At 45.2% G+C, this 15,812-nt stretch overlaps 1 protein-coding gene and 1 pseudogene across 2 annotated transcripts; both read left to right on the plus strand.

The window, feature by feature from the left end:
- Window positions 1–4,329: 4,329 nt before the first annotated feature.
- Window positions 4,330–10,961, plus strand: LOC306814742 (ubiquitin carboxyl-terminal hydrolase 17-like protein 6; the record flags this gene model as incomplete). Its single annotated transcript, XM_079331110.1, has 13 exons — window positions 4,330–4,392; window positions 4,985–5,080; window positions 5,660–5,860; window positions 6,322–6,432; window positions 6,505–6,607; window positions 6,752–6,819; window positions 6,964–7,034; window positions 7,582–7,664; window positions 7,903–8,014; window positions 8,338–8,478; window positions 8,670–8,770; window positions 9,504–9,642; window positions 10,578–10,961. The coding sequence occupies exons 2-13, from the start codon at window positions 5,056–5,058 to the stop codon at window positions 10,959–10,961; spliced, it is 1,539 nt and encodes a 512-aa protein (XP_079187236.1). The 5' UTR covers window positions 4,330–4,392; window positions 4,985–5,055.
- A 3,642-nt stretch (window positions 10,962–14,603) lies between these two features.
- LOC306814743 (olfactory receptor 10C1-like) lies at window positions 14,604–15,311 on the plus strand (annotated as a pseudogene). Its single transcript has one exon. The product of its transcript is annotated as an olfactory receptor 10C1-like (transcript).
- The last annotated feature ends 501 nt before the right edge of the window (window positions 15,312–15,812 follow it).

The raw sequence follows: 15,812 nt of genomic DNA on the forward strand, positions 1-15,812 counted from the left end.
CCCAGCACAGCAGCAGTTAAGCTCATAAAATACACAGCTGCCACTGGATGTTTATAATAAGACATAGTCATTTAATTCCTCTTGTAATTTTTAATATGCTGTTTGTGAGGCTTAAGTATTAAAATTATTTTTGAAGGATGATGTTTTAGTAGTTGATCAAAAGTGCATGTTGAGTTGATGGAAGAATTTTGTTTGATGCTATGCAATCCACAAAACCAACAGTGTCATTCTCCTGGAAGAGAGAATGACTTGGAATTGGATGCTCTTTTAGACAAAAAGGAAGAGCTATTTTCTTACTCAAATGTGGTTAGATTTTTTTTTAACCTAGAAACAGTTATTCATTGATGTGCCATTTCTAAGCTATTGAGACTAAGCAACACTTTTTTAGCTCTGAAGGGAAAATAGCTGCAGCACAGACCTTTTAAATATGGTTAGAGGAATAGAGATGGTTAGGCTTGTTCTGTGATGGGGATGATACAGAAAACAGCTGAAACTTTAGGTTTGGGGAGGGATGTTGTTAGGGAATTTTGGTTGGGTTTTTTTTGAGTTCTGAACTTGAAGCTACTTGTGTGAGTTTTGAATTCAAGCATTAGGATGTAGTCAGGTAATAAAGAAAATAAATCCAAATTATTCCTGAGCAATGTTTTCTTTTTTCCTTATGACTATAGGAGATAGAAGAGGAAGACCAAAGATGTGAAAATGAAGGGGAGTCATTGAAGAAGCATAAACAATTCCTTGAAAGGGGAGTCTGTGAAGGTCTGAGGGAAGCCACAGATGAATTGCATGATGTCCAAAGTGAGTAAGACTCCCATGTTTCCCTTGTTTATTTTGGTTTCTAAGGATAAAGGTACTCTCTTGAATGTAGCATAAAGTTGTTTCAGGATGTATCCATTTCCATGTATTAATTTCACAAGTTAACAACTGAAAGATGTTTCTCCTCAACAGTATTTTGCTAGAGTATTTGTCTGCTGTATCAGAACTCCTGTTTTCCATGTATTTTTTTAATATGTATGGTTTAGCAAAGAAATTAGTTTGTTTCCAAACTGACATGAGAACTGCCTTTTATGCCTCAAAGCCTGAAAAGAGTATTGGGACTCTAAGGTACAAGGTTTCTTATCAGTTAGCACAATCCAGTCTTTTTTTTAAAGTTGAGTATTAACATACTCTAACTTAGTTCAAATTAATACTAATAGTAAAAAATGTTTGGCTAAACATGATGATAAATCAGACTTGAAATGATTGTTTTAAATTTCAGGAATTCTTTAATTACAGACATGACCTTCTGAGTATCTTTACCCTTTAGATATGAAGTGCTTTTACAAACAACAACAGAAGGGAAGAGAAAACTTGCTGCTAAATTGACTCATATTATGGAAACAGTTTCTACTCACACAGCATCTGTAAAGGCAAGTTAAAATTTGATATTCAGAATTAAATCTCTGTAGAGATATTTGCATGTAAACACTTGGAAATAAGAACTTTCTCTTTCTAAGAAAATATCGGTTATTTAGCTGCTGCACTGAGTCTGTGGATTCTACATAGAATAATCCATAGATAAATTTTCTGACAAAACCTTTGGTATAAATAATCAGAATTGATTGTTAAGTTTAAGCAGTAACATCCTGTCAGGTTAAACCTGCATCTGGTAGATGTCTTTCAGGAAAGTGTTTGAACTGAAATCAGTTAACCTGCACAATGACTGCTGAAACTGCTTTAGCAGAATCAGTACAATACAGGCCATGATAGAGCTGATAAAGCTTTCTGTGTCTCTTTTCTAGAAGTACCTTAGTGAACAGAATGAGAAAATTGAGAGAGAATATGAAGAATTCATGTCTGAAGATCTCTTGTCACACTTGACCAGCATTCTACAAAATTTTGAAAAGGAGGCTTGAAGTCCCTATCACTGGAAGGGTTAAGATAAAAATGTTGTGTTTCTGAAGCTCTGGTAGGGAGGTTTCTAAAAGGATGGGCACTCCCTGTGTTTAGCAGTGAAACTGGTTTTTAAAGAAATTATGACGTCGTTTTTTATGTTTTATATTTAAGTTATGAATGTTCGTTTTGTTGACTTCCATGAAAGAATTAAACAATAAAGTTGCATTTTCTTCAAAAAGCTTTGCTCAGACTTTGTACTTTCAATAGCATATGTATGCATTTAGGGCACATGCATGACAGACAGTTGACATTCTCCCCCAAGCCTTATTTTACTGGCAAGACACAAGGTAAATGTCTGTCTCCTGCTTGTTGAGTGAGTTTCACTCTGGGAACAGGAGGCCTTAGATGTGGCTCAGGCTATGGCTCCATGGCCTTTTGGCTGTCAGATTGTTTTGCAAGGAGCCAAGGAGGAGGGTGAGGTCTCTTGCATAGGATAAAAAGGATTTACTCCTTTGGGGAATTAGTGGGGAAAAGACAAAAATGGCAAAGGTGCAAGAATGAAATAGGGGGGAGGTTCAAGGGGAAGGTACAAGTTCTTAGCAAATTGGAGCAATTGTGAGGAGGGATAAAAGGGTAGGGTTTCCAAAGGCTCAGTGATCTAGACCCTCTGCAGGCAGGGGAAAATCTCAATATTTGGCTGGCCATATAGACACAACATTCACAATATAGTAGAGAGTTGTCTGTTCCATAAGAAATGGTCTTTATTACTCTCCTCTTTATCTTCTGGTACCTGCAAAATCTCCTTGTGACCTACGCATTCTGCATTCCTTGTATTCAATATCAGCAATCCATCTGTCTCTTTTTCCAGACTTTTTTCCCTAAATCAGTCAGGGTTAGTTTAGCAAAACTTGGAAGTGTCAGTAGTTTTTTCACTCATTTTTCCAAATTTTATTCCCACAATAGCAGCTTATGACAAACTTTGCTACATGCTGTCTAAAAATGGTTTAAAACTAGCATGCTGCTTATGAGCAATATACTCTTTGTAATGAATTAATACAATTATTGAAAAGCTAATTCAAGTTAATTAAAATTAGTTTGGAAATGATATAATTTCAAAAGCTGCCATGCCCCCCTATGAGCAGGGGACAGGCAGTGTTCACAAGTGCAATCATTAATTGCTTCCCTTGCAGTTCCTCGGTGCCCCTCTGTTTACAGAGCCTGAGCCCTGGCTGCTGGAAAATGCTCTTGAGCAGAGTTGTGTAAATCTCAGCCTTGTTCCCTGTGATGGGATGGCAGCCGTGGTCCAGGCAGGGGGGCTGGAGCAGCTCCCACAGGAGCCCCCATTCTAGTGCCAGGGACACGGCTGTGCTGATGGCTTGGTGTTGCAGTGGGCATTTATTTTATTCAGTTCATTGTTATAATAATTTTTTCCTATGTACCCGTGTTTTTCTCAGTGGGTTTGTCCCCAAGTTGTATGCACCCCTGAAACTACCCTGCTTGACTTTCCCAACCCCTTGATCCAGTCCCTTCCCTGTCCATCGTTGTAACCCTGTCCCTTGTTCCAGCACCTTCAGGTGCTTACAAGAGCAGGAGGAGAGCAGGTCTACAAGGAGAGATCACGGGCTAGAATGAGCAAACAGGATGCAGGGGCAAAGACACCATAGGATAAGAGGCTCCTCAGACCCCTGAGACCTGGAAAACTGATATCAAAGTGCAAAAAATGACCAAAGGATTAAAGAGAGAGCATGTGCAAGGAGGCAAAGTGAAAAGTTCTAAGTGAGAGGAAGAGCACTTGCTTCATCCAAAGACCCTCAGAGGAGCACCAGAGCAACCTAAAAGGAACAATGGGCAGTGCAAAGAGGAGTGAAACTAATTTCCACGTGAAGTGGGGAGGCAATGGATATGTATTAGGCAAATTGTGTATTCCTAGTTTGTAGAGGATAAAAGGAGAGGTGCAGGTTGCCAAAGGTGTGCATATTGTTGCAGGAGCTGTCCCCCATGCCCCCCAGTGCTAAATAAATCCACAGCTACTCTTAGAACTTATTTTGTGAGTTATAGAGTGTTTTTCTGTGCTTCGTGTGGGCCAGACAGAAGTGTGACCTGGCTTGTGACAGCTCTGGGCAGGCCTGTGCTCACTGGGCTCTGTGCTTTGGGGAAGGAGCTCACTTCTCCTTCACCCAAGGGAGGCTCTGCCAGCCAAGGAACCCCTGTTCATCAGAGCACAGGGGTGTCCCAGTGCCTGGCACCTGGGAGAGGAGCCAGGTGGGTTCCTGTGCCCAGGAGGGTTCTGTGGTTCCGTGGTCTCCAGGAGACACATCTCTGCATGTCCCCATGTCACTGAGGGCAGAGGTGTGGCACCTCTTGGGTGACTCTGATCTCACCTGCCCAGTGCTCAGTGTCCTGAGAACAGGCCAACGAAGCAGCTGGTCTTCAGGATAGTTCTCCTTTCTCCTACTCACCTCTCTTCCTTTCAAAGAGATTCGTTGTTTTCTGTCCCCTTCAACTTTCATCCCCTCACAGGTAAGTATGGTTTGCCTCTTGAGACAGAGCATAGGGGAAGGAGATAAAAGTCTAGGCTGGTTTATACCTTCCTAGCTGAAGGCTGAGCTGTTACACCTCTGTAGGCTGCCCAGATACAGGCTAGGCTAGAGTTCTTAGTTGCTGATTCTCTTTTCTTTACTATAGCCTAGGATAGGTAAGTAGGGGGTGACTGCAGTCTGAGGGGCCGGGCTCAGCCCAGAGTGGCAAAAGCCCACCTTGGCTGCTGCACGAGGGAGTGAGACAGAAAAAGGAGAGCAGCAAAGGCAGTAGTTAAGTTAGTGGCTGAATGCTGGTCACTCCTGCAGAGGAGGGGGAAGCCAGAGAGCTCTGCTGTTGATGCTGTGACAGCAGCAGCACAGACTGTTCAGAGAAGGTGACTTGCACTGGAGCACTTCAGGACCTTTGAACCTCCTGGGGCTCTGTCACCCATCACAAAGGTGTGAATCTGCAGTTCAGCTGCTGCTACAAGCACCACTGAAACTCTTGATGGCAAAGCCTGTTCTTTCTCTAGGTTGTATTTATGTGGAATTTTTATTCTTTTGCTGAGCTACAGAAATTTCTTTGCAATCAGGTGAGGGGATTGACACTGACCTCTTTCTGGACCATCATCCAGAGCTGTGCCCTCTGTTCCTCAGAGAGGCCATGGCCACAACAGGGAACAATTCCTGTGAGTAACAGCTTCACTGGCAGGTTTGGACTTTGTGACTCCCCACCGACAACTGACATGACTGGTGCTCAGATCCCAGAATGATGTGCTCACAGCCTAGAGTGAGCTCTGGGATGTTTGCTGAGAGCAGCCAGCCTGACCCAAGTGTTTATGACTAGTCACAGGAAAACACCTTTTGTCTCTCCTTTGTCACTGTGTACAAGACTTTGAAACATCAATGCTCATAGAGAGGTCTGACATCCCTGAATTAACTTTTGTGTTCAGTACTTGCTTGTTTTCAATAAGTTGCAGTCAGTTACAATCAGGGAAAGCTTGACCTGAGAATCCAGTCTAGAGCTCTGGTGAGAAAGGAATGTACCCTGAGGCCCAGAAATCAGAGCTGGGTTTTGTTGGACTCTGCAAAGTAAGCAGGGGAACAGACTTTTCCAAACCAATGAATTTCAATGGCAGTGCTAGGCTTCCCCTGATACTGAGCTCAAGGTTCAAGCTGGTTGTCCTGACTGCTTGTGTAGAAAACTGCAGGTTTAAAGATGCTTTAGTTTCTTGTCTCATCTCTTTCCAAATGGAATTTCTCTGCAGTCATTGCCGAGGGAATGGATCCTCCAAAAACGATCCTCTTCCCACCGGAGAAGATTTGCATGGTGTGGCAGCAGAGACAGAGTGCTGGAGCAGGGCTCGTCAATGTGGGCAACACCTGCTTCCTCAACGCTGTCCTGCAGTGCCTGACCTACACCCCGCCACTGGCCAACTACCTGCTGTCCCGAGAGCACAGCCAGGCCTGTGAGTGCTTTTAGGAACATCCTGAACATCTCTTAACTGAGTCCCGAAGATTCCCAGATCCTGCAATTTAGGAGAACAGCCCCATTGTCAGCCCTATGAGTTTATGTTCTTTAAACACTCGAGCCTAGAAGCCAATTGTCCTACCCAGCTGTCATACCCTTCGTGAAAGCACTTCTTTCTAGCTCAGGGTCTTTTTTCCTTTCTTCCCTTATTTCTTTTTTCCTTTTTTCCCTTTTTCCTTCATTCATTTATTCCTTTATTCCAAGTCAAAGCCTCTTGGCTAATTGCACAGAAAACTGTGGGCTTAGCATCCTTCTAAGAACATTTTCTGCACACTAAAATGCCCTGGGATCACTTGGACGTTGGGAAGAGTGGAGTATTGCACTGGAGTGGAAGAGGAGGAGTTTCCCACTGCTGTGGATGTTTTGCTAACCTAAGGACCTTCCTGTGTCCCTCTCCAGGTCACCAGCAGGGTTTCTGCATGATGTGCATCATGGAAGCACACGTGAACAAGGTCCTGCATTCCCCTGTCAGTGCCATCGTGCCTTTGGCTGTCCTCAAGGTTTTCAGACGTAAGTCATGCCAGGTGCTTGGACAGGTTTTCTTCCCTTCCTGTATGACAGAACTACAAGCTTCTTTCTTAGGCATAGGAGAACACTTTCAGCTTGGCAGGGAGGAAGATGCCCACGACTTCTTGTCCTGTACTCTCAATGCCATGCAGAGAGCTTGTCTGAGTGCAGGCAGCGAGTAAGCACAAGCAAATCACCCTCCAAAGCCCGGAGCCTTTGGGCTGCTCGGTGTGCTCCCATCAAGGGAAAGCTAAACCCTGGCCTTTCAGGCCAAGCAAAACTCTTGCAGGAGATAATGATCTGTCTTACCACTTCTTTCCAGCTTGGACCTCTCATCTCAATCCACTACCCTTGTCTCTCAAATATTTGGAGGCTTTCTGAGATCCAGAGGTACATTTCCACAACTCTTACTCTCTTTGCCATTTCCTGTGCCCTGCTGACAGTTCTTCCTGGGACTGCTGGGACAGGTACAGTGTGGAAATGGGCAATGCCAGTCAGCTTCCCATTGCTCAGCATTTGCATTTTTCCTTCCAGTCACCTGCTTCAGCTGCAAAGCCATTTCTGACTCCTACGAGGCCTTCCTGGATATCCCTTTGGATATCAAAGTAAGAAGATTTGCACTTGTGCTTCAAGACATCCCAAGGCTCCTGCAGCTTTCCAGAGTCAACACATTTGTCTTAAAAATGTGTACTGTGAGCACAGGAGATCTTGGTGGTGGGTGGCAAGGGAATGGATGGTGTCCTCCTGCAGAGGCTGTGACACTGGTCTCTCTGCAGGTGCTGTTTTTAAGCTGGACAAGCAGCATTATCCTCTCTGCACCCTTCATCTACCCTCATCCTTCTTCCCTTTGTCCTCCCCCAGCGCCTGTGTGGCTCCCAGGCTGATGGGTTGAGTTGTTTGCACCACTGATGGTCCTGCACACTGTCATGAGTTGAACTGAGTGGTGCTACAGGGAGGGAGCTCTTGGTGGCTCCAGGGGCCTCTGGGACACAGGGGAATGTTCAGCATCACACTCTGTTCCTGCCTCCTTCTGGACAGGTTCATGGTGGCTCTGTTCAGCATCAGCTACAGGGCTTTTCTTGTCAGCTCCAGGGAGCAGTTTGGCTGAGGAGATTTCCTGCAGCTCAGTGTGCTCATTTCTCACTCCTCCAGGCAGCCTCGTCCCTCACGGCAGCTCTGGAGGACTTTGTGAGACCCGAGCACCTGGACGGTGAAAACTGCTATAAATGCAGCACGTAAGATGATTCCTAAGAACATCTTGACAGGAGATCCTGTGTGAGGGGGCTGCATGTCATTGAGCAGAAGTCATCTTCTCGTGGAGATTTACTCCACACAGAGGAGATGCAGCTTTTGTAAAACATGGCAGTGAATAGCCTTAGAATAGCAAAAGCTGTGTGAGTCTGGACAGCTTGCCTGGCCACCTTGGGGGAGGATTGGGTGCACTTCAGCACTGGTTCTGTGCTTGGTTTCAAGGTGTAAGAAGAACGTTGCCGCCTCCAAGAGGTTCACAGTCCACTGTGCACCCAAGGTTCTCACAGTGTGTCTGAAAAGGTTTGACTGTTTCACCGGTGGCAAGATCCGCAAGGTTTGTACACAGCTGGTGTGCAGCTTTCTCTTCCTGCAGCACATTTCCTAAAGCTTGTCACAAGCCACTTGTGTTGGGTTGGTCGTTTTCCCTTGTGGGGAGGGAAGAATTCCCTTGGGAAGAGAGACAAGCGCTTTTCTCCAACAGAGCTGCTTTGGGTAAGAACAGTTTCCTGTCACCCAAACCATGACATGTTGCTCTATGAAAAACCAGCTGTTCCTGAGCCCCAAAGATGTATTTACAGCCCTGTGGCCCCTGGAGGTGGCAGGCTGTTCTGTGCCACAGGTCAGGCTCACTTCTGAGCCCTGCTGGTGTCTCTGCAGGATGTGGAGTACCCCGAGTACCTGGATCTTCGCTCCTACATGTCCCAGGCAGAGGGAGAACCCCTCCTTTACTCCTTGTATGCTGTCCTGGTGCACAGTGGGCTCACCTGCCAAGGAGGACACTATTTCTGCTACACAAAGGTAGTCAGCAACTTCCTTCCTTTCTTCCTTCCCAATGGGGAAAATGTGTGTGGGGAAGAGAAACTTTCCTGTCAGTGTTACTGACAGCCAGGGTTTTGTGGCAGCAGGTCTCCTTGGGGGCTGGACTGGACATGATCTTTGTTAGGTAGTTGTTTTGGAGAGAAGCAGAGATCCTTGCCTTTTTTCCACAGGCCAGCAACGGGCTGTGGTACAAGATGGATGATAAGTCTGTGGAGCTCCGTTGCCTTGACACAGCTCTCAAGCAGCAAGCCTACCTGCTGTTCTACGCCAGGTAATAACCAGCATCCAGATGTGCTCAGAAGATGTTTCCTTTTCCCTGTTAACTGTTTTGCTTTTCCAGAGTGTTTTTCCCTCTAAATGCACTTACTACCTGCTTCATTCAGTGCTGTGGAACCTGTCTGTCCCCATGTCTGTCCTTCAGGCTGCTGCCCTGATGTAGCAGCTCCTTGCCTGCTCTCTGATGCTGGACTTTTGTAGAGAAGAGCGAGAGAACTTAAGGGGAAAGATGGGGAGGGACACTTTATCAGGGAGGGTTGCACAGGATGAAGGGTATCAGTTTCCAGCTGACCCAGGGCAGGTTTACAGAGGATATTAGGAAGAAATGCTTCAGTGTGAAGGTGGTGAGACAATGGAACAGGCTGCCCAAAGAAGCTGCGGGTGCCCCATCCCTGGAAATGTTCAAGGCCAGGTTGGATAGGGCTTGGAGACACCTAGTCTATTGTAAGGTACTTTTGCCCATGACAGGGGGTGGCACAAAATGAGCTTTAAGATCCCTTGTCATCCAAACAAGTCTGTGAATTTATGAAATGGAGGTTGTAGAAGGTATCAAGATGAGGTTTTGCTGGGACAGGAGTAGACTGAGTGGGAAGACTCTTGCTGATATTTCCATTAGTGGCCTTGGTGAAGTCTTCTCTCTGTCATAGAAACCTCTCCAAGAAAATGACTGAACCACAGAGAAGGCTGCAACAACAGCCCTAAAGTGAGATGAGTCTTTTTTTCACCAGATGTTCGGATGTGAAGATTGGAGAAAGGGCTTCTTCCTCGCTGGCACCACCACGTGCCCCTTCCTTCCTTCCTCAGAGGGCAGCCAGCAGCAAGCAGGCGGCTTCTGTCGGCCCACAGGGTTTGCCTGGCAGCACAGAGGTAACTCTGGGGAGGAGGGTCAGGGCACCAGAAAGGCAGTGGATCTCTTTGTAGGATCTCAGCATTTCTCCTTTTCCCCTCCCAGCCTTCAGCAGCACTCTTCACAGCCACAGTGCTGCTTCCCCTCCAAGCATCCCAGCTGGGCTGTCACCATCCGCTCAGCACAAGCGGGGATCATAGTGCTTCCTTTAACCTCAGGCTGCAAAAGACAAACAGCAAGGGACTAAAGTTTTATTCAACAGCAACAACAACGCACTTTATTGAGTGCCAATGACTCAGTTGTTGCGCTAGAGGGGACATATATAAAGGAAACAATGTAAAGAGGCAGAGAGTAAAAGGGGAATGGGGAATAGCTACCAACAGATGTGACGTGTCCTCGTGATCAACCTATAGACACAAACGTCCTCGTGGTCCTGCCAATGGATGTGTGTTCTGAGGGGAGATCTCAAAATCTCTCCAGGAAAGTCACTTTTGATAATAGTTTTCCAAAGCAAGTGGCCTCTGGCCAAAAGGGGGGAGATTGATGGACTATTGTGTGCAAAGACCATTGCTCTGAGAAGCAGGTGCAGAAACAGGGTGCTGTTATCCGTGGAGCTGCTTGAAGGCACCACGATAGTACAGCACCCAGCTGCAGAAGAGTCCCTGGGCAAGCATCCCCCTCAGCCAGGCCACATCTCCTGTCCAGAGCCACTGGTGGGGTCCCAGGGTGTCAGTCCCTGAGCTTGGACGGTTGTGAGGCAGATCAGGGAAACTTCACACCGACCCTTACACTGGATCCACCCCATTCGTGCCAGTTTGGCCCTTTGGCCTTGGCAACCTCCAGAAGAGCCTTTGGGAGGCCCTGAAATGTCCCCTCCCGGATCTCTGGGGGTTCCCCACTCACTGTGGCCCTTTGAGGAGAGAAGGGCAGGAACTCTCCATAGCTCTCTTTCCAGGACCTGGCGCTGCACATGGAAGGCCCTGGCAGGCAGCGGGCCCGGAGCAGATCCCGGCTGCGGGGCAGGGAAGGCCGCGGCCGCTCTGGGGACACCACGGGCACTGAGCACTGTGCAGGGAGGAGAAGGAGCCCTCCAAGCTGTGCCCCCCCTCCCAGGGATGGTGCAGCTTCCAGACCTTGCAAGAGGAGCTTGCAGTGTGCTGCTGGCCCCGGGGCTGCTCAGGAGCAGGCCCTGCTGAGGCAGAGGGACACGAGCGCGTCCCTGCAGGGCGGCTACAACCTCCAGAGCCGCTCTGAGCAGCGCACGGACCACGAGCCCTCTGCCAGGAAGAGGAGGAGGCTGGCAACCAATGCCCCAAGTTGCCCAAACCCCTGCCCATAGTGCAGTGCCGGGGCCCTCCAGCTCTCTGGGAGTGCTGCTGTCAGATTATGGCCCTGCCTGAAGCAGAATGGCAGATTAGCACAGCGCTTTTGAGCAAATGTGTCCTTGTGCTCTCCACGCCTCCTCAAGGATTAGGGAACAACTTGTTTACATAGGCAGTGTAGACTGATAGGCTTTAATTAGAATTCTTTATTCCATAGTGTAGATAGTTGCTAGTAATAGAGGTCAGTTTTAAAAGCAAGATAGAAGCAATTTTTCTAGTAAAGCCAGAAAAATAAATGTTAAGTAGAAATTGATATTATCGACCCTTGCCCATGGCCCTTTTTGTCAGTCTCAAGGTGAAACCTTGCTGGGTGGCCCCACTCAAGAGAGCAATCTCCAGCCTCTCGAGCTCTGAGAAGGGGAGGTTACAAGTCTGTCCTCTTGAAGAGTGGGGCTTTTGCAGTGTCAAGTGATGGACTGTCAACCTCCCAGTGCTCAGGGAGCTGTGCCAGCTGGGGCAGGATGCTCTGCCCGAGCAGGGACGCAGCAGCTCCAGCTGGGTCCTGTCTGCACCTTACAGGAATGGCTCAAGCAAGGAGGGGCTCCTGTTTGTGGTGTTCAAGAATGCTGAGACCAGCTGGACCCAACTATCACACCCCCACTGTCACTGAAAACATCCGGATACATTAAGCTCTCTAATGTGACTTTTAGTATCAGAAAGCAGACATTACTTTATTCCAGTGCTCTTCTGGGCAGCTCCTCCCACTTTATATTCCAGGCATGATGCTCTGTGCTCTGGATGTCCCTCTGGGCAGTTCAGGTCAGCTCTGCTCTCTGCCAATTTCTTTTGTGAACCTCTTCACTGGCAGAGCAGAAGATGAGGACACAGAAAGTCCTTGACTCAAGATAAACGTGACTTAGCAAAACTCCAAAATTCAGTGTACTATTGACATCATACTCATTCAGAATCCAGAACACAGCAGTGTAACAGCTAGTGAAATTCAGAAATTATCTCTGGGTTTTTCTTTTTGCTACAATGGAAGGGGTGGGTAGGTAGTACTCAAAACAGTGGTAAAGGCAGGGATGGGCTGCAGGGAGAAGCATCATCATACATCACAAAATTTGACTAGGCTTTCATAAAAGGAAATGAAGACCAATGCCTGTGCCTTCCCTTGTTTATTGAGCCTTCCCCCAAACACAATGGGAATATCTCCTGGTGATGGATAACATGAGTGAGTTGCTCTGTGCTGTGAAAGATGATCTGACCCCTTGGTGGGCTCATCTCTCAAATAAATCTTATCCAAAGAATTAATTTGAATGCTAAACCCTTGATTGCTGCAGCAGATGTGGCAAAGCAAGTGTCTGATTTTTGGTTGCTTGGTTGGATTGGGATTTGTTGTTGTTGTTGGTTTTTTATTTTAATCTTTCAGATTAATGACAAACCTTAGGAAGAAGAAGTAGGGGAACCTCCATGTTAATTTGTGGGCAAGGATGCCCTTTTGGGGCAACTTTATCCCAAAGTACATGTGGGGACTGCATCAATGCACACTCCTTTTCCTTGAGTTCCTCTACAGCAGAGTCGCCTTGATGCTGTGACCCAGAAATGAAATATGGCTACAGATACAATGTGGTTTAAAGTGGGAGTGTTTCAGCAGACTGCAATACACGGCAGCAGAAGCAAGGCAAGTATCTGGCAGCAGAGGATCATGAAGCCAAGGAGGATTAACAGCACCTCAGCAAAACCTAGAGTCTGCATTCTTCTTCATGGTATCATAAAAAGCACCCTTCAAATCTCAGAGTGCCTAAAAATCCCAGGACATAGATCAAGGCCAACTAATTTTAATTCTGATGATCCGGACATCAACAGGGAAAATAATTTATCTTCACTCTAGGTAGCATTAAGGAATGTTCTCATGCAGCAAGCAGAATAAAATGATGGAAAAACCCCAAAGTGAAGTGGGCACACAGTCAGTGGACTCCAGTTCTGCAGAGCACCACCACAACAGATTTTAGAATTGTGCTTTTGCCACTGAAGGTCAGGAATAAAACTCTTTAACACTGTGATTTTAGTATTAGGAAGTGGCATTACTTTATTTCAGCAGGGAATATCCTCCAGTTGCACACACCACAGCTAGCTAACAGACTGGTTTCAATCCTGTAACTTGCACAGATTCATTACAATTCCTGAAATTCATATATATATGCTAAAATACCTGAAAATCCATTTGCATGTTTAAATCATTTCTCAGAGCTCATTTACATTTGAGTAAATGTTTCCTCTAAAATCACTATGGGGTCATTCTAATAGGAAGGTAAAACTCTGGTGACATCCCAAAAAATACACCCCCCACACACAGGGATGACAGAGAGATTTGAATAATAACCCTAAACCACAGTTTAATAGCTGAGTTCAGGCTATCATTCCCTGGATGGGGTCCATTCCAGGAAATAATTACCTGGTGAACACAGATAATCCCACAAATTCCCCACAGTAGCATGCAAAAAGTACTAAAGAATGTGGATTGTGCCCAGAAAATAACATTTGTCCCAGCCATGTCTCAGGTGTAGCAGTTTTTTCCAAGAATACAAAAAAGTCTTGCAATTGATCTTCTATTCCAATAATCCATTTCCTTCATAGGCTGATCTTTACTACACCTTCAATTTTCTTTGAGAGAGTATAAGCATGGTAAGGCTGTGTGGCAACTCTGTCATTAATTTGGCTGCATTATGGAGTGATAGTAATTACTGCAAAGTAAAACCAGATGTTGATATTTCTGTAGGATATCTGGGTTTTAATGCTTTCCAAGTTATGTAAAACTAGAGGTGGCTGTGAGTCAGCTCATACACATGCATCATATTTATCCAGCCCCTAACAACTAATCCTTATTGCTCCAATCAGCACTAGCCAGTCTGTGGACTTCACAAATATGCATATGTATATAAAGATGGATATATATATATAAAGTATAAAGAGCTGTGGAAAAAGCCTCTCTTCTGCTTCACTACAGAGTGCTCAAGAGTTTAAAGCTTTTCTGGAGACCTCATCATTTCGTCGGGTTTTTTATTCCTTTCCTCTTCTTCAACCACAATTCACAACAAGTAACAGAGAAATTACCTTCGTTATATTCAGATATTGCATATGAAGACAGTAGTGAATATACAAACTTTGAAGGCAATGCTATGAAAGAAGAATCAGTCAAAAATAGAGACAGAAATTAATGCAGAAGACTGCCTTATTTTCTTAGACATTTTTATCATCTGTTCAGAAGATCTTTGCAAAATCTCTATAGTTTCTAAATTCTACTCATCCTTTTGTCTGTTCAAGCAGGCACTTGTATTCTGACTGCAGATTTGCCTGGCTGTTTGCAGCTTCATCAGCTGCTGAACACTAAAACAAAGAGAGCTCTCTCTACAAGGCACCAGAGAAAGATGATCCTTGGGAACCTCAGTTGATTGAGTGAATTCAGACTCCTGGCTTTTTCTGGAATCTCTCACTTGCACCCTTTGCTCTTTGTAGCTTTATTGTCTCTTTATATCCTCACCTTGATGGCTAACACAGTGACAGCTTTCATAGTAAAGAGTGATAACAGTCTCCATACCCTGATGTATTTCTTCCTCACTCAGCTGTCCTGTTTGGATATCTGCTGTTTGTCAGTCATTATGCCAGCTATTCTCGAGAACCTGATGGTGGGAACAGTAAGTATTTCCAAGACAAGATGTGCAATGCTAATGTTTTTCTTCCTTTTCTTTGGAGTTGCCGAGTGTTTTCTTTTGGCTGCCATGTGCCTTGATCATTAGTTTGCAATTTGCTACCCCTTGCATGACACAATTATCATGAGCAGCAGGCTCTGCAGAAGCCTGGTTGCTGGATCTTACATTTGTGCAACTGCTGTGGGTTTAGTTCACACCCTGATCACCTTCAGTTCACCCTGGTGTGGTTCTGCCATCGACCACTTCTTGTGTGAGATTCAGCCTCTCCTGGACCTGCTCTGTGGCAGCACTTTCCCAAGTGAAATCCAGGTCATTGTGGTGGCTGTCTTTGCCATTCTGAGCCCTTTCTTGATGATCATTTATTCGTCTATTCATATCATTTCCACAATTCATCACGTGCCATCAGCTGAGAGCCAGGAGAAGGCGTTTTCCACTTGCTCCTCACACCTCTTGCTTGTGACTCTTTTTCATGGCACTGCAGGCTCCATGTACCTGCGGCCAAAATACAGCTACTGTGCAGCTGTGGATAAATTCCTCTCCCTTTCTTATTCTCTGGCCACTCCTTTATTGAATCCCATCATTTATAGCTTGAGGAATAAGGAGGTGAAAAAAGCCCAGAAGAAAAAATGGAGAAAATCTAAGTTAGTGTGGAAATGAAATAGAATATTTGGGTTGTTTCAGGGGTTTGTGGTGAAATTTTTCACTCTAAATTCTTGTTCAGTAAAATTAGTTTCCAGATACACTCCAGATACACTTTTGGGTGTAAGGAGGAGGAAGAGTGGAGATTTTCAGCTGTAAGAGGGAATGTTAGAAGTTATGTTCAAATTTTGGCAGGAAATTTCTTCCACATACTTAGGAAATTCTTATAAAAATAAACTTCTTCCTTTTTCTTGCTTTTTTTACAAAAATTTTAAAATTACTTTTTACGTACTTATGACTTTTTGGACAAAAGAATAACATTCAGGAGATTTTACCAAAAGAACTGAGAAGAATAAGTTTTCATCTGTTTGCATTTATTTTCTGAAAATATTTAGTAAATTTCTTTGGGGAAGGGAGAGGACATAATTCAGGCTATATTGTGGAGCCCAGGAAAGTATTGACTACAGATTATTACTAAGATTGTTTTTGGGAAAAAAAAAAGTTGTGCAAAATTGCATT

This window comes from Erithacus rubecula (genome assembly GCF_903797595.1).
Source record: "Erithacus rubecula genome assembly, contig: SUPER_Z_unloc_2, whole genome shotgun sequence".
In the NCBI taxonomy this organism is placed as follows: domain Eukaryota; kingdom Metazoa; phylum Chordata; class Aves; order Passeriformes; family Muscicapidae; genus Erithacus; species Erithacus rubecula.